Source organism: Anguilla rostrata, chromosome 1, assembly GCF_018555375.3.
Source record: "Anguilla rostrata isolate EN2019 chromosome 1, ASM1855537v3, whole genome shotgun sequence".
NCBI classification, from domain to species: domain Eukaryota; kingdom Metazoa; phylum Chordata; class Actinopteri; order Anguilliformes; family Anguillidae; genus Anguilla; species Anguilla rostrata.
In genome coordinates, this window is record NC_057933.1 from 65,263,610 (window position 1) to 65,281,893 (window position 18,284).

Sequence of the window (18,284 nt, forward strand, 5' to 3'; positions counted from 1 at the left end):
ACACAGATAATGTGAAAGAGCACAGCTGTCGCGCGTTCCTCACGTGGCTTTTTGTCAAAAAGAACTATTGCGTTTCAGATTATTCCACCGTCCTGCGGAACAGGACAGAAATGTCGACCATCTGTCCCACAGCACTCTAGTTTTATTTATGTATGTGTTATCACCACAGCTTACGGTATCGTGTGACCGTTTTACAATACGTAAAACAGCGTAAAAACGCTTTTTCCGTTGAGATTGTATCATTCTCATGGCAAATTTTGATTGTTAAACTTCAACACGTATTTAATTTAGCTAATTAAATTATTGTAGTCAAAATTTCTTATGCTATCATTTTTGTTGTGAAGCCTATATAGGCCTACACTTGCCGCGGGGCATGTTGAAACATGGGAATTTTAGGTAATTGCACCCGAGTAAGAATGATATATTTGTTTCACAGCAGAATATTGTGGAAGTCAATCGTGCGCACGCACACACACACACAGCTTTCGATCTGTAGTCCACACCATTCTACTATTTTCCCTCGGTATTCAGAACCGTCTCTTGATACATGTCCATTACAACTCCAGAGTGAAATCTATCCTTTGTCTGTTGAATGCAAGTCCAGAAAAACTGGCTTTTTTACGGTATTTCATGACTTTTTTCATCTCTAGAGTTATTTTTTAAAGACCATATCAGCGCCATACCAACGTATCAGTATACATTAGTTTTTTATTAATTATTTTATTGCTGTAAAATTTGAGATGTGGTGTTTTGCATCATTTTAGCAACACAATTCATAAGTTGATGACAGAGCAATAAAATGAATGATGGGGGGGGGGGATCAGACTAAATTCCTTGAGAGGCATGCTGGTATAATAAAATGGTGAATGTGCATGTTTGAAATGTGTTTTCAATATACTTTCAAAATGAATGGGCCCATATGGGGGCATTTTCAAAACAATCTAGTGTTGCCAAATATTTAAGAAACCAAAGTGTGCAACAAAACAAAAGGCTTCATGGGGCAAACAATTACTGTCAAGGTAAAGAGACAAATATGTCAAGATTCCAAAAAATGCTGGTATGGCCCTTTAAGGCTGAATTACCAAACACACACACATACACACACTACACACGCACACGCACACGCACACGCACACGCACACACACACACACACACACACACACATATATATCTGCTATACTTTTTTGTTACATATGTTTTGTAAATTGTTGAGTAGGGTTGAAGGTTTATATTTTAACCCATGCTTGCTGCCAATAAATTTAAAGTGATAGTTCACCCAAATTGCATAATTCTTTAATATTTGTGTGACCTTGTAAATAGTAAATTGACTAATAGTACTCGCAAACAGCTCATTGGCTTCTGCTGCTTTGCTCTCGTTAATAGCCTGTTAGCTTCATAATGCAATTTCAGGGCTCTAAAATTCTGAGGCCCTGGAATTTGATTATTTATTTATTTATTTATTTAAGATCCCCATTAGTCATTACCTCAACAATTATGAAACTATGCAAAGCAAAAACAAAAGGCAAGGGACTAACAAATAGTTATATATAGAACGCTGTTTTGAGAAATGGTTCTTTGCAGCCAAGGACAGAACCGTAGGGTTCAATATAGAACCATAAATTCCATAGGGTTCTATATAGAACCCTAAAGAACCATTATTGTAACCCACACACAAACACACACCAGTTTTTTGTCGACCTGTCTATTTTAGTCTGTTGGGTTCATTTGTGAATAATGAACCATATTATCAGACTGTGCAACACTGAGGAACTAACTAACAATATACTTCAGTTAGGCTATATTTCAGTTTTTACTCATCAATACAAATGGATAGTTGCGTCATCCCCATTGGCACGAGACCCGAAGAGGGCGTGACCAAGAATAACGCAGGTCAAAGTAATGGGAGGAATAAGCAAGTATCTCCAACGACTGCCAAAAAAATAGCTACAGAAGGTTACATTCCGGTAAGAGTGGAATGGCATTGAATATCTGACTGTTCAAATGAGAATGGATGTTAGCTGTTTCGCTGTATTTTATGAAGGGTGATAATTACCTTGTCAATGACGATACATGCATGTTGTTCACACTAGAGTGCTACTGTATTGACCGCACTGGTGGACAGGCCGAACTAGCCACAGCCGTAGCTTAGATTGTTATGAAGCTACCCAGCTTTTAGCTAAGAGCTAACGTTATCAACGTGAACCGCATGCATCACAATTCATCCATAACGACAGATTGCGGGTAGGCTGCATCCCTATCTTAAAACGTAATCTTCTGCGAACGGCATTGTTAGGCTAACGTTAAGTGATAATCACCAGTCGCAGCTAGTTTGTCAGCTACCATTATCACGTTAGCTCTGTGTTTGGAGACAACCATTTACTAACATTTGTTTCGCGCTTGTAGATCATTGCTAATTAACGCTAGACCACATGCTCGTTTTACTAAAGAATATCTGATGGTTGTTATGGTAGCGAACGTTTGCCAACGTCTGTCGACCTAACTAATAAATTAGCAAGATAGCGTTATTTTTGACGAATGCCCATGACATGTGATGCGAAACGGCTTGCCATAGCCCTGTGGACTAGCTATCATTATTTGCGGTTGAGAGTGCCCGATAGCAAACGCTGCACTAACGCCATAGTTACTTGCTGAATGTGCACTATTGAAAGAAATGTGCTAGACTTGTTAACGTTAAATATGTATTGCGCGTATCGATAGCTAACTGAGTTACAGTATTGTACGTGTATGCTAGCAATTGTCTTATTCGTAGTCCAGGGTTTTGTTTTTAAAGAAAAACTATCGATAGCTAACGCTCCCTAGCTTGTAATGCAAACAGCTGGGCTCTATTCGTTAACTTCATTTTTTGTTGTTGTTGCTGTGTACCTAGTAGGAACATTTAAGTCCTTATTTATTTTATGAACAAAATGCTTGTTGCCGAAGCATAAATCTTTGTTTGCGAGGCTGAATTCAGGTAGGCTAATTATTATCAATAATACCTGCATAGCACTGGCATTTCCAGTAAGTGGATGTCGGTGTGACAAAATCAAAATATGTTGAATCACAGAAGTATTGGCAATTGTGTTGGTAGCAAGAGGTGGAAATATGTGCTTTCAAGCTGTACAGAAAGCTCAATAGTCCGGTGTAAAGCCATGGTATAAATGTAAAAACGTTTCCCTTGAGAACAATTCCAAATGAACGTGGCCTATTTAGGTGGTATTAAACACATTCTAAAGCAGGGGCCTATGGAGTACTTTAGAAACGACTAAAACATCTAGCCTGATAGGCTATGGGGGCATAAACCCACTACACCTGCAACAATGACTGTCCCAGACTGGACCTCTCTGACAGTGACCTTCCTGTTATGTGTGATTGACACACATAAAGGGCCACATGGACAGTTTAAGGGCAACAAGGTAATTAATTATTCAGCTTTGGGATGCACCCTTACATTAGAACCAATTAAAATAATTTGGCTCTGATACTGATAAGGTTATGTGGGAGGCAGGGCCAGTTTATTAGCGATTAAACTCCCATTTATTTTAATGTAATCAGCACCATTAAAATCTTTGGAGGAGTATAGTCATGGGATCAGAAGCACAATCACCCCTCCAAGATCAAAAGCAAACTAAATACAATTCAAGGTCAGCAACATTTTATATAAATGACAACAAACATATCCAGTGAGTTTCAAAATAAATGCTTAATTTTATGAATTGAAAACGGTACAAATTTGATCTGTGTCGAATGTAACACTCTTTTTTCAGTTGCACCTTCTGGAATCCCGGTTTTTCACATATTAATATGAAGCTCTTCTCAATCCAGTTGGCTTGCTATGATTTATTTTTGATGTAAAATTGATGAGAAATATTGGATTTATCTAAAATGAGGGCAATTTGTTAAAAAAAAAGCTTAAACAGCTTTTGTTAACCTTCATGTCTTGACTCACCGATTCATAACAAGGCCTGAAGTAAAATTATTTTACTTGACTGAGATTACAACAGTTTGTTGGGCTTGTGCTCAAATATTGCTGTATTCTGTATGAATATAGGTGGTCTATACATTAAAATGGGCAATATATTACTTTTTGTAGAACTGAAACAATTTTTGACATTACCTGTGATCACATAATGGAGGCATTATGGGTATTTAAAGATGGCATTTTAATTTTCTCACATTGCAGTATCAAGTGGAATTGTATTAATATGATGATATAACAACAAAATAAGAGAAATAGAAATACAAAGTTACTGTCCACTTTGTTTTCAGTCTATGTGATCTATGTGGAGTAGTGATTGTGCTAGTGATCAAATTGAATTGTTCTGAATTTGAAACGCTACAAAACAATTTATTTAAACTCGCTCCACTAGATTAAACGGATAATCAAAAATGCAATGCTTAAAAATGACTTTGAACTGATATACTCAGTGGTGGCACCTGTGCAGACTACATTGGTTCTGTCCAGAATAGAATCTGGGCGATGCCTTTGGCAGCTGTTGCCGGGAGACCTCGGGAGTGAATCATAATTGACTATAGCGTTGCCAGGGACTTAGGGCTTTAGTCGGCCAGGTAACACCCACCTCATCTCTAGCTGGTAATTCCTATGATCTATCAGATGCCTGCTGTCTGCCTTTGCCAGCTGTGCTCTCTAACAGTCGCTGCTGCAGCAGCTAGCCTCCGCATGTCACATTGCAGAAGGGGGTGAAAATAATCTGTTGACTGTCGGCACATTTTCTAAAAAGACACTTCACCATTTGCAGCACAAGGTCTGAAACAAATGGTCAGCATGAGTTTTTGCACTCTGTGAACGGAACATTCCACACATAGCCTATAGCCTGTTCTTAACCCCAGTCAAAAATTATGCTGGAACAGGTCATTTAGTTTTGTTTTTTTTCCAGACCCTCAATTCATTTGATTGCCCGAAAAAGTAACAGTCTGATTGCAAGAAAATGTATTGTCTTTACTAACTACAGTTTGAAGGCTTCAGCATAATAATTTGCTTACCATTATGCGGTGTAGGCTAGATGCTTAAAATTCTAAATTGGCTTACATTGGTTTGTTCAAGCAGGGGCTTTGTCCTTGGAGGCTACTTGAATAGGCTAGACAATTTTTATTATAAACAAGCTAGCTCCTTGTCAAGCACTTTATGTCTAGGCCTATAGAGGTCCACATACTTTTGTGAAGCATAATGTTTATTACACTTACTGTATGTGCAGAAATTAAGTGGTAACTTTGATTTTGGTTCCAAATTTGTATTTGGAAATCAGAGTGCCTTTCACCTAAGTCAGTGCACCTGTACCACACATTATTGGGCATTCCTATGCAAGTTGCTGTCCAAGTGCCCCTAAACTCTGTCGGAATCTCTCCCTCGGCTTTGGGATAGCCTCCTTGCCGCAGGCTCTCTTGGCGACGCAGAAAAACCAAGTCTTTGGGGAAAGCTTGAGGGCAGAGGGACCGGATGCAGATAAAGCCATTGGGACCTTGTCCCATTTTTCTCTTTCCTCGCCTCAGCAGCTGTTGTCATGGGCAAGTCGCTCTCCCATCACCCGAAGCACAAGGATGAGTGCCAGGAGGGCCTGACCTCGGCCCCCGAGTACACCGACTCGCACAGCGAGGACGGCAGGGGCGGCGACGTGTCTCAGTTCCCCTACGTGGAGTTCACCGGCCGGGACAGCGTCACCTGCCCCACGTGCCAGGGCACCGGCCGGATCCCACGAGGTGCGGGCACAGACGGCGCTAAACCCGCCTGCTTCCTGTTTCGTCTTCAGCGCTGTGTTCAGATCAGACTTGGCAGCCCCAGACAGAGATGGCTGCAAGCCTGAGGTTTTTCAGATGTCTACAAGCCAGAACACTTTCTATTACTCAGGCTGGGAATCAGGGAAATTAGAAATCTGTATTTGTAGTATGTGCAACCTAGGGAATAATTGGTTATATGACTGGGCTCAGTGCTCTTGAGGAATGAAACGTCCTGGATAGGGCCGCTAAAACTGGAAATGAGCCCCTCAGATTAAGCACTGGGACGTACTTAGTGAGTGTAATTAGGAGGAGTCGGGCAGACGGTCATGGTTTGCCAGAGTTAATGAGTGAACTTACCCAGAGAGGAAAAAGGAAGTACAAGTTCAGATTGGAGACACCATGCTTGTGTGACTGCACATGTGATTGTGTTTCTGCATGCCACATCATTCTGCCTGCCATTAACCATTTCAAATTCTTTCTACCACAGGTCATGAAAATCAGCTTGTTGCTTTGATTCCATACAGTGACCAGAGGCTCCGACCCAGAAGGACGTGAGTTTATGATCTCTCAATCTCAGTTTCTTAATAGCCACTCCATTGGGCATTGGACTAATATGGGGGACAGCTGTAAGTCTTGTTGCGAAAGTCTTTTCAGTGTTGCCTGTAGTCCAGTCTAATGGGTTTCCTTCTCCCTAATGATGACGTGTGGTCCTGTAGAAAGCTGTATGTGACGGCGTCAGTCAGCGTGTGTCTACTACTCTCCGGCCTCGCTGTCTTCTTCCTGTTTCCCCGCTCCATCGACGTCTCCTATGTGGGAGTGAAGTCCGTCTATGTCAACTACGACCAGGCCAAACGCATCGTCTATCTCAACGTTACGGTGAGCCGCTTACTCTTTGTTCCTCATTCCTTTTTTATCTTAACGTCTTCACAGAGTGACACTGATGCTGATTTGGTTGTCATCAATGATCAACCATGCTTTAGATCAGTTTTACTGACTGCGATGTTAAAAAAAGACTGTGTCCATTGCTGTGTATGTTAGGTTTTTTGTTGATCTTGGTGGGTGCACTGGTGATGGAAATAACTGCCATCTCTTTTGCTTCTAGAACACTCTGAGCATCACCAATAATAACTACTATTCTGTGGAGGTAGCTAACATCACTGCCCAGGTGCAGTTCTCCAAGACGGTGATTGGCAAGACTCGCATGAGCAACGTGACCTCCATCAGACCCCTGGACATGCAGCAGGTACGGCCATTTTGGCTCGGCTCCCACACGTGGTTAAACTGTTAGCGGGTAAGCCATTCCACATTGTTGGAACTTTTCAGGTCAAAATCCGAAAGAGAACTTGTACTATACAGCCAGGCCCTTGTCTATTGGGCGCCTTTCAAGTGACGGAGGTACCCAAGTGAAATTGCATTCTTAACAGAATGTGTGTAACGGCCTTTCCCATTTCTGAACTGAGCTTCAGAATTTCAAAGGAGCACCAGCCGGCTCGGCCTAATTCCAATGTGAAAACCCAACCCCATCTCTGGCATTAAATCACATTGATCCATCCTGGAGCCTGGCTACCTCCCGCCGTGCTTCGGGAGTCAGAAAACCAGTTTTCGCACTGAAAGGCATGACCGTGCACTGACTAACAATGCGCCTTATCACTCACTTTCCTCCCTGCTGGAGCTCACCCCCTATTGTGACAAATCGGAGTGAAAAGAAAATAATCCGTTATTATAGGCCTCAGTGTGAGAACGTTGCTAGTGTCTGTGATTTATATAGTAGCCCTAGACCTACTGGACTTGCCCTGCAGAACACCGTTTGTTTCAAGTCAGCTACTCCTCCCATTGTCATGTTCAAACGGTCAGACCAGCCAGTGCTGTTATTCTTCATGTTTCCTTTTACGAACAGAGAATTCCACTGTAGGCAGCATCCTCGGCTTCATAAATGACTGTAACAGCGGTTCGTTGGAACAGCCGTATTGCTGTTGTTTATAAGTGATCTTATGTCAGCTGAAGAATTACGTGATTAAATGAAGGGAATGGTAACACTCCTGTCGTTTCCAGATCGACTATATGGTTCCCACCACCATAGCGGATGAAATGAGCTACATGTAGTAAGTATACAGCTCTGTCATTTATGTTTTGTTTCAATAAATTTAGTACATAAAATGTTTGCTCTTTTTGGGGTATAGAAAATAAGTGGCGAGTTTAACCACTTGTCTGCTTTCTCTTCTAGTGATTACTGCACCTTGCAGACCATAAAAGTACACAACATTGTGGTTATGATGCAGTAAGTACCCCCTTTTTTAATGTAGACATATGTTTGTGTTTTAAATTCAATATTATTAAGAATCAGAAAATGTACCCCAGGTGAATAATTTAGCTGCATCCCCTGTGTTTGAACCCCACCAGATACTGAGTAGATTTCATTGTGAAACGCTAATAAATGGTGAATCTAAAGTGTATTCTATAAGAATAGCTGCTTATTTAGACGATTCTCTTGTAAATATGAGAATGTAAATCATGACAGTTGGATGTCCGCTGTTGGCAGCCAAGCAGACAAAATGCTGTGAAATCCTCTGACTGTTTTTTTCCTTGGTCACTAGGGTGACTGTTACCACGGCGTACTTTGGGCATGCCGAGCAGGTTTCTCAGGAGATGTACCAGTATGTGGACTGTGGAGGGAACACCACTTCCTTACATGGGCATGCCAAGATCTCCAATCCTGTTGCACTCCCTGAATAACACCACTGTCCATTGAAAAGTGCTGTTCGATAGTCCTTCATGAAGGCCATCCAGCTGGTTCACTGTGTTCCGTTATACTTAGTTTGCAGGGAAAGCAAGCGTCATGCATTTCTGTGTGTGTGTAGGTGATCTTGGTGTAAGATACCCTTACTCAGTTGTGACATTAGGAGTAGAAGTTTAGCAGTGGGAATAGGGGGCAAAAGGCTCATTTGTGTAAAGTTGTCCTCATCTCTATGGTCCTCACATTCCCCTGTTATGTTGGAAGGAAAGATGCACTTTAGATGGATATTGAAGATTCAGTGCACTGTGATGGCATAAAACAGAAGAGAAGTCTTGGTTAAAAATGGTAGAACCACTAACTCACTAATCTCAAACCAGTTTTGGTTTATATTTGATTAATTTCATGTTTTGCACTTTATTAAAAGGCACCCAGGCTTTTGTGAGAAAGTGAAACCCTAGGAAAGAGCTAGTTTGATGTACTAAGCATTCATACATTTCTATTGTAGGGACTGTGAATGTGTTTGGTATGGTCTGTCCCAACTAAGAGTTTTCCTTGGTTTCATTTTCAGATTCTTATTGTGTCAATAAAAGGTCAAATTAATTTCAAGCACATTTTATATGGTAAATGGTGGTAGGACAGTATGCTACTTTTCTGAGCTATTCTACAGTTTTTGCCTTTAAAGCAGGCATTTTGTTCTCCATTGTCATATTTTAGTGCAAGTACCTCTTGTCTACTACATTTGACATTATCACCTCATAATCTCATGTGATGTTACTACTAATATTTATTGCCTTTACTCTGTATTTATTTGTTCAGATCTCACTGTTGTGCAATATTGCTGTATGAATGATGTAAATGTGAAAAAGTCTTTGGGAAGGCTTTTTGTTTGAATGACCCAATTGGGTTGTCGCCAATGGAATCTTTACTTGCCTGTGTCTACTGAGTAAATTTGACATGTCATAGTCTCTTCATTTTGAAAAGTCGAAAAGGCATGTTTTTCTTCATGTTGCACTTCTCCATCGAAGTCTCAGCACCACACAGTGGTATATGTAGAAACACCACTGGAAGTTTGTTCAATATGTGGCCCAGTTTACGGAGGGAAGTCCCAAAAAAAACAGTCTAAACCACAGTGTAGAAAATAAAAAACAAGGAAAGCTAATTGATGTTCATGATCTAGGCATTACAAAATAAACCATGTATGTTTGAGACTGGTGCATTGAGCAATGAGTTTACTTGCAGTGAATTTACAAACACTTAAGTCTTCGTTCATCTAAAGAGTTGAGCTCCAGTTTAGTTGTTACCTGTACTTGTATGTGAAAGGTACAGTTAATTTCAAGATGAATTTTAGATGTGAGGATAATGAGGAGCAGCCACAGTCTCCTTTAAGCCTCAGGTTGGAAGTGCTGTCCCTTTCATCGTGTTTTAAAAAAGGTAATCATTCGCAAGTAAAAAAAATGTTTAACTTGTGACTTGCATATTATTAAGGGAAAATGTTGAAGAAATTACCTGGCATATGGGATAGGTTTTGTTATACTAGATGAATTACTTAAAAATTATGCTTTACTTTAATACTGATAATTTCTACAAAGGTTTGGGAAACTTCTCTTTGTAAATATTTGAATTAAGTTTACAAGAATCTGAATGCATACACAAACATTTGATGTCTACACGACCGCAGCTTGTTTAGACTAATGCTGTATTTTGCTATGGTTGCTAAGATAAGGCTGTTAACAGTTCAGCAGTAACATCAATGGACGCCTGAAGAGGTTGGGTAGAGCCGCTGAAATGGCTGTTTGTGAATGTGAGAAGGGATTGGGTTTAGAACCCGTGCCCTGGCATGCTCGTCAGGCTGATGCCTGGTGTTCAGCACGTGACGGCGCATTAGTTCTCATTCTTAATGTAGTGTCATTTGAACATTTGTTTTTTTTGTTTTTTGTCATCACGGCATGGTGCATAATTGATGCAGTCAGTTTCTCAGATTTCTGTGTCAGAACGATGTTTTGCAAATGATCCATCATTTTTGCAGTCTTGCACATGTTATTTATAGCTATGGTTATTTTGATGATGTTATCCATTCAAACTTCTGTTTGTTTTCTGTTTGTTTGGGAATGGATATTAAAGTACAAATGCATTTCGTAATAGTAATATTACAGTGGAAGGTATAATAATAAAAAAATCTAACCGAAGGATTCATGTCCAGGTTGTCACCTCCAATTACAAGGTGACAGCAGAACAGCAATTATTTGCTGTATAGCCTTCACACATTCTTAAGACCATAGCTGTAGAATTAGCTGTGTGAGAGTACACAGAGGACTGTCTTTGGTAATACACTTGTTTACACACATTTCCATCACATGGCATGTGTTACATACTTGTTTTGTGAGTTTATTTTTTATTTTGTTTTCCCACAACTGATGTGTGCTTTTCTAATGTAATACTATTGTTTCTTCTCAGCATGAAAATAAAATGGAAATTTCAATCACTTTTGATTGTGCATTTTGTGTTTGCTCTTGGACTTTTATTTTTCTTCCACAAAACATTTTTGTTTTATGATCCAAAATTACAGCTGTGGTCTTTTTTTCTCTTTTGGGGAAATTTAGTTACCAGATAAATTATAGCATGTTTTACATTATTGTGTTTTGGGAGGAAAATGTGCTTTTATTAGCGTATTTGTGAAAATACGCCTTAATTAGATACAGAATCAGTTGATTAATTCATAAAAGCAGCCGTTGCAGGAGCTGTTATTTACATAAAAATCCTTTAAAAAATCCAGTGACTCTGCCCTGTGGGGGCTCCTAGAAGCTATTGGGTTTTTACTGGATGTTACTTGGAGGTCTTTAAATACCATATCACTAATTGGTACCGTGCACATTAGATAAATATTGTGCAATGCAATGCATCCTGAAACAATGGTGCTGGTAAAGCATGTGGGGATTGGACACGGAGGATAGTCATGTCCATGCATTCTGCTGTGAAGGTGCGCATGGAGTTTACCTGTGAGCTTGCAATGAATTATCTATGCCCATTAATTTCACTTTAGCAACAAACTGCCTCGCTTTCCTATAACCAGAGCATCCCAAATGCCCTACAGTTTTTGAAGTTTAGCTAATGGCCATTTGGAGAATTGAGAATGTATTACCTGTTCCTTTTTCTCCTTAAATACTGGTTTGTATTCAACAATTAGTTTTTATATTAAATTAAACTGTAGCCTTATTGAACAATGGATAAACATAAGTGAGACTGCTTTGAGGGTTGTAGAAGATAGTAGAATTTTGCCTGTCATACAGCTGAATGCATATCATTTTACATCTCTTTCCAGGGGAGCAAAATCTATATCAGAAAAAAATCTGTATTACAAGACTAGATCACCCTAACCCTGTGTATGTTCCTTAGATTGCTATTGCCTATAGTATCCACAGGGTGGCATCTGTTGGTAGAAACGAATGCAGTAGACATCATTTGAAGATACCCTACAATGTCAAGTTTTCTCCGAACTTATATTTCATTTTTGGTACATAGCTACTTAGCCTAACTAACCTGAAGTGTTTATTCAAAAAGGAAAAAAAAATAATGAACATGTGCAGTTAAATGCTGACAAAAAGTCTACAGCTGATTCTAGGTGTGGAATTTACATTTGGTGTCTGTTGCTGTTGTCTGAAGGCTATACCGGCAGGGGTCATACCCCCAGCAGGTCCAACCAAGCCGGGAAGGTTTCAGGGTAGAGGCCAGACAAAAAACAGCACCTGGCCCTCCAGGTTGGGGGTTGGGCGTGGGGCTAACTACTCCACCCCATAAAATGCCATCTTGTTACAGAAACTATGACAAATGCTACTGTAAAACCAGGGGCCCTACTGTAGACTCAAGCCAACCCACTGGCAATATGAACACTCCTGCTGTTGTCTCTCAACATGTGGACCAAAGAAGTGTCAATTCCTGTAAAGCAGGCCATCATGAGGCTGAAAAATCTGAATAAATTGATCAGAGACACAGCCAAAGCATTGGGTGTGTCAAAATCAACTGTTTGGTACATTGACAAGAAGTGAGAACACACTGGTGAGCTCAGCAATAGCAAACAAGCCGGTAGACCTGAGAAGACCACTGTAGTGGATTACTTTCAATTTTGAAGAAAACCCCTTTTCAACTGTCAAACTGATCAAGAAGACTCTTCAGGATATAGGCATATGTGTCAAAGACTAAAATAAAAAGAACTGAACCAGCATATCCTCAGTGGGTTCATTGCAAGACAAATTACTAGTAAGCATCAAGAACAGAATGGCCAGGTTAGTACTTATAGGAACTGCTCATGATCCAAAGCACTAAGGCTGAGTGGCAGCTTCAAACTGGCACATGCTTTAAAATGTCACAGCATGCATCAAATAGGAAAAAAACATCTTTCTCAAAATGTCTGTATTCCACTGTGGGAAATTTTCTGAGAAGCGATTCCATGCCGTTGACATCTGCATAAAGATTTAAGCTCCTGCGATCCATCTGTGTCGCCCGTGGCAAGCTGCTTTGGAGAAATGCTCTCTGATCCCCATGTCCAGGTCAGCACAGACAGGATATAGATCGAACGGAGCCAGCAAATCAGGAAAACAGGGACAGCAGCCTGCGGATGGAGAATGCTCAGTGTGTACCGTGTAGAATGCGAGTTCTAATGCAGAATATTGCTTGATTTGGTTTATTCAGCATTTGACCGTGCTTTAAACAATGCATTTGTGACAGTGGTTTGATGTGATATTGTACCAAGGAGGACTGCAACTGGTGTTGTGTATGTGTGTCAGTGTGCTACCTTTTTGTTCCCTGAGACAAAGCTCTAGAAGTGAGAGTCTCCCGTGGATAAAGGCATGCACATCTGCTTGTGTCGTTAAAGACGCCTGAGCAGGATGGAGGCTCAGATTCGTTTCACTTAACAACTCAGAAACAAGACCCCCTGTGTCACGTGGGTGAGGCTGAAATCCCTCTGGATAGCCTTGCAGGTTTCAGGTTTCCTGTACAGTGTTCACTGAGGTAAAAATGCCAAAACCTTAACATGTGAGAAAGATTTTAATAGTGTTTTCTTCAGCGGCTCTACATCAGGTGAAACTGGGCCCCATCCTTTCGGTCAGATGGGAAAATTGTTTGAGGAAATGGTTCAGATTCACTGTCCTCATAGACACTGGAAGAGGAGGTTGTTCTCATTGACAATTTTCCTCCTGTGAAAACATTCTTTTATTTTGGGTCATTTTATATCTATTTCAGCATAGTATAGGTTATACTTCTGAAACAAAATACATCAGTTGCCTGACTGCTTCTGTGACTTAAAAGGAAATTCTTGAACAATCAACAAAAATAATTTTATTTGATTTATTTTGAATAGAACTGACCAGTTTTGTATGTCCATATGTTTTATACTTGCAATATTGTTCAGGTTATGACATTTAATCTGTGTCATGTTGAATAACAAAGCAATGCAAAACAGAAATATATTTTTTGCTTCAACAGCACTCTTAAATACGAAAGGGGGGAAATGTTGAGTTGCAAGTCGCACACAATGTCAACTGAACAAAAATGCATCTGTTGAAGCCATTTCACAACATCTGGTAAAAGAAACATAAATATGATCTATGAGTCTAGGGAAGCAGTTCATATGATTACATTAACATGCATCTAGACCGTATGGAGCAGTTCAAGAGAGCTGTTCTAAATTCTGTTTCTTGGAGTAGTTGGCTCATTTGCATTGCAAATGTACACATTTGTTATCGCTGGGGAATTGTTTGATGCACAAAGCAATGAGAAGATCTCTTTCAAATTGCATGAAGAGAGGCGAATGAAGATTATGAATGTTTGATGCTGTTATTTCAATTCTCATTATGACGCCCTCAAGTTATGGTGCAAAATGAAATTACGTTGTATGTTTCCTCTTATTTTAAAATTACTTTTAAAGTTTCATATTCCTCCATCACCATGTTTTGTAACCAATTGCACTTTGAGGTTGTGTGAGGTTTAGTGGTTAGAACTGTGCATGTTGGACCATAGGGGTTGATATTTGAATATTTCTGAATATTTACTTAACTGCTACTGTACACTGCTTAAGTTAAGTTTAATTGTAAAATTGTATGCTAAGATAAAGGTGTCTACAAAGAAACTAAAAGTGTAATAATTCAGGAAATGACGGCACAGTAATTTGGCATAATAGTTGTCACTTTTGTGATTTTTTACCTGATATTTTTGTTACTAAGGGAGCGAAGATATGTTTACCCCATGCCATTTTTGTTTTTACTGCAAGGTGGCAGTTTTAGTGTACTGCCTTTATATCATGCTAGTTTACACAGATGGGTAAACATAACAGGAACTTGACAGCTGACCTTTGACATCTCGTTGGACCCCAGAGACTTGAGTGTTTTAACAGTCAACTTATCACTGTTTGTGCTGCTTCATATTAGCAGAAATATATCACCAAACACAGCGTTTTGTAGTGACCTGTCTGCGGAGGAAACAGCGAGCTGAGTTACAGATCTCCACATGTGCGTAATTCATTTTCTCCCCCTCTTGGCCTCTCGGTAGCTGGGTAGCTGCAGCTGTTGTACCTGGAGCTCTGTGAGTTCCACATATCACCAGTGGGGGCACCAGAGAGGCAAACCTGTGACAGTGTTTCTGAGTGGGGCTACAGTAGAGTTCAGCTTTGGTGTGCTCCAGTTCCTCCTGCCTACTCTCTGAAGAAGATGGTGCTGTTTTTCTGCTCTCTTGGCCCGTTGAGGACGGGGCTCCTGCTGGCCTCCGTTGGTCTTTTCGTGAGCGTCTGTGAGGGCCGTTCAGAGGCGTCCCGCGGGGTGGTCATCCCCTTCGTGTTTGACCCCAAAGCAATATGCGACCCGCCATGCAAGCACGCAGGAATCTGCATCCGAAACAACACCTGTTTCTGCTCCAAGGGCTATGAGGGAGAGCTCTGCCAGTATGGTGATGTAGCGTCCTTTTGATTTTCTTACCCAGTCAAACCAAGAGTTTCTAGAGATACACGCTAATGCTTTTGCTAGAACAAATTGTATTGATATTGGTTGGCCCGTTGTTCAGGGAAATAAAAATGACATAAAAATGTTTGGATGATGTAAGTTTTACTTTTAAATTTACAAATTTAGCATACACTGAGTATTGCTGAATGAAAATAGTTTTCAATGTACTAAAAATGTTTTCAATGAACTCAAAATGTATGTATTTAATAATTTATTAATGTATTGCATTTGCATGTGTCTTATGTATCATTATGTTTTTAGGACTGTAAGTTTAGACTGTGTTAGATACATTCATGCTGAGTGGTAGTATAGTGTTCTAGGAACTTCTGGTCAGAGAAGACTCACTGTATAATAACTTAAAATGTGCAATAATGCTAATTTTAAAAAATGACTAATTCTGATTGTAGCTGACTGTTATCCCAAGTGTAAGAATGGAGGGGAGTGCCTTCGTCCTGGGAAATGTAGATGTCCTCCAGGATTTGGAGGAAAATATTGTCATAAAGGTAACTTTTGCATCTGCATCACATTTATCTGACTGTCCCATTTATGTGAATATTTCAAGGTATGCAAGGAATAATGTGTATGGCAGCTTCAAAATTTGGTAGTTACTGTAATTACAAGCAAGGTGTGCTGTACTGGAATGGAGAACATCTCTGAAAAAAGATGTTCAAGATTTTTCATGCATGTTTTCCACAGTTTTTCCCCTCTGTGATTTGTGCACATTTGTGTGTGTGTGTATGTGCATGTGCATGCATGTGTGTATATGTATGTGTGTGTGCGTGTATACGTGCATGTGTGCATGTGTGTGTATGTGTGTGCGTGCATGTAAGTGTGTGTGTGTGTGTGTGTGTGTGCATGTGTGTTGTCTTACTGTGTCTCTGTCTCGCAGTGGTCTGTGATGGGGGTTGCTGGAATGGAGGAGACTGCACTGCAGTGAATGGAGTAGTGAAATGCCTCTGTCCCTCCAGCTGGACTGGGTCTAAATGTCAAGAAGGTGTGTCCTTACTTGTACATACAATCAGCTCATTATTTATGTAGATTTTTATATAGTTGCAAAAAATAAAGATAACAAAAAATGCAACGAATGCCTTTTATTATTGATAAAATGCTTTACTTTTGAGCATTTGTGTGTTTGACTATTGAAACTGACCACCTATATATTGAGATGGACAGCCCATTACAGAATATATATAAACAGAAGAAGGGATAGAGATAAAAGTTAAAGATGATTGTGGATGGTTGCATGGTTCTCAGTGTATTGTAAATTACTGTGTGATCCTCAGTGCAAAAAGTATTTTGTCTCCAGTGTTAAAATGTCTGCATGTTCTTATGGAACACAAGTTAATTTGTGCCTCCTGTGCGAATGATTCGGTGTCTCGGCAGCGATTTGTCCCCAGGGCTGCAGGAACGGGGGTAGCTGTGTGGCCCCAGGAATCTGCAGCTGTCTTGAGGGCTGGCTGGGAGGGGCTTGCCACACCGGTGAGTTCCACCTACCATCACCATCAACACACAAATCATTTATCAGGAAACAGCCACACACAACAAAACTGCTGGAATTCATGTTCAAATACGTCTGATTTAGATAAAGACATCCTGAGGAGGCTCACTGTGTGTTAGAATATACTTTACAAAATAATAACGTGCTATGTATTAGTGAATTAAACCAATTCTTTGCAAAGTGGGATTTTGATTTTTGGATTGGCCTGGTTACAGGAGATCTGGTTTAGTCTTTGACGCCTGGGATATTATATCTTGCCAGAAAAAACAAATGAGCTGTCTGGCTGATGTATTTCCCAGAATGCATAGCATCAGGCATGCTCCCTGTGGATTTGGCTCCTAATTACTCAGGTTATGAAGTCAGGCAAAGTTCAACAAATATCTGTCAGAGGAATTGAAATGTATGATGTCATTATATACATTATTATATAAAACCAATTAATTGTCCACATAATAAAAACAACATTACTGAAACAGAAATACAGGTCAATTATTTTTCCCTTTTTTTGTTTTAATTGGGTAAATGAGAAATTATATCCATTCTTGAAGGTTTATATGGTGTGACATTGTTATATAAACCAAATTCTCAGATGATAAAATTTAGGGATGAAAGGCGTGACACCAGTACAAAGCAGCCTCTCATGAACAAGATATGACATACATCCACAGACTAACCTCACCTCTCCTGTGGCTGCATATGGATAAATACTGAATCCCCCCCCCCCCCCACTCTTTTTCCTGAAGCTGTCTGTAAGCGTCCATGTCTGAATGGGGGGAAGTGCATTTCCCCTGATGTGTGCAGATGTCACCCCCACTTCTCTGGACCACGATGTGAGGAAAAGAAGAAGGCTTTCTACAACCGGGGGTAACAAAGTGCCTTACACCCCAGAACTACAGGAGAACAAGGGGAAAATAACTCACTTTTATCTGTAAACCTAACGATTTTAAACAATGGTGCTATAGGTAAACTGTTTGCTATTTAAATGTTGGTATGAATTTATTGTATGAATCACTGAACTGTAATTTGGGACAAAAATGTCCTGATATTTGAAAACATTTTATTCTGTCTATACCAATTATTAAAAAAAGGAAAAAAAGTATAGTTAATAGGAGTCATGATTCACTGTGATGTTTTGGAAACGGGCAGTCAGTCACAACTGTGGGGGTTGTATTTTAATTGGCAAAATAATAGTCACAAAACACCTAACAGCTTGGACTTCTTACTTGAATTAAATACATTTATTCAGTTATTGTTGATTATTAGTATACTAACATCTCCCACAATGCATATTTTCTTTCCAGCAGTAAGAAAAAAATGCAATTGCAACTA

At 39.9% G+C, this 18,284-nt stretch overlaps 2 protein-coding genes across 5 annotated transcripts; both read left to right on the forward strand.

The window, feature by feature from the left end:
• Positions 1–1,838: 1,838 nt before the first annotated feature.
• tmem106ba (transmembrane protein 106Ba) lies at positions 1,839–10,950 on the forward strand. Of its 4 annotated transcripts, none has more exons than XM_064349616.1 (8): positions 1,839–1,965; positions 5,513–5,716; positions 6,222–6,285; positions 6,451–6,610; positions 6,837–6,977; positions 7,787–7,836; positions 7,959–8,012; positions 8,329–10,950. In XM_064349616.1, exons 2-8 carry the CDS (start codon positions 5,521–5,523, stop codon positions 8,465–8,467), a joined length of 804 nt encoding a protein of 267 aa, XP_064205686.1. In that variant the 5' UTR covers positions 1,839–1,965; positions 5,513–5,520; the 3' UTR covers positions 8,468–10,950. The 4 variants fall into 4 exon arrangements, with proteins under 4 accessions (XP_064205686.1, XP_064205696.1, XP_064205705.1 ...); XM_064349626.1 differs by having other exon boundaries at positions 1,846–1,965; positions 5,510–5,716; XM_064349635.1 differs by lacking the exon at positions 1,839–1,965 and adding an exon at positions 2,106–2,242 and having other exon boundaries at positions 5,510–5,716.
• Positions 10,951–15,027: 4,077 nt separating this feature from the next.
• seraf (Schwann cell-specific EGF-like repeat autocrine factor) lies at positions 15,028–18,061 on the forward strand. The gene is made up of 5 exons (XM_064349658.1): positions 15,028–15,404; positions 15,865–15,960; positions 16,347–16,451; positions 16,841–16,936; positions 17,699–18,061. Exons 1-5 carry the CDS (start codon positions 15,170–15,172, stop codon positions 17,821–17,823), a joined length of 657 nt encoding a protein of 218 aa, XP_064205728.1. The 5' UTR covers positions 15,028–15,169; the 3' UTR covers positions 17,824–18,061.
• The last annotated feature ends 223 nt before the right edge of the window (positions 18,062–18,284 follow it).

What these genes read in the sequence shown, in the direction of transcription:
- tmem106ba (XM_064349616.1), top strand. Translation starts at nt 5,521, where the DNA reads ATGGGCAAGTCGCTCTCCCATCACCCGAAGCACAAGGATGAGTGCCAG. An exon ending in GACCCCTGGACATGCAGCAG is followed by an intron (nt 6,978 to 7,786) that starts GTACGGCCATTT and finishes TGTCGTTTCCAG; the next exon opens with ATCGACTATATGGTTCCCAC. An exon ending in AACATTGTGGTTATGATGCA is followed by an intron (nt 8,013 to 8,328) that starts GTAAGTACCCCC and finishes CTTGGTCACTAG; the next exon opens with GGTGACTGTTACCACGGCGT.
- seraf (XM_064349658.1), top strand. Translation starts at nt 15,170, where the DNA reads ATGGTGCTGTTTTTCTGCTCTCTTGGCCCGTTGAGGACGGGGCTCCTG. An exon ending in GGGAGAGCTCTGCCAGTATG is followed by an intron (nt 15,405 to 15,864) that starts GTGATGTAGCGT and finishes TTCTGATTGTAG; the next exon opens with CTGACTGTTATCCCAAGTGT. An exon ending in TGGGTCTAAATGTCAAGAAG is followed by an intron (nt 16,452 to 16,840) that starts GTGTGTCCTTAC and finishes GTGTCTCGGCAG; the next exon opens with CGATTTGTCCCCAGGGCTGC.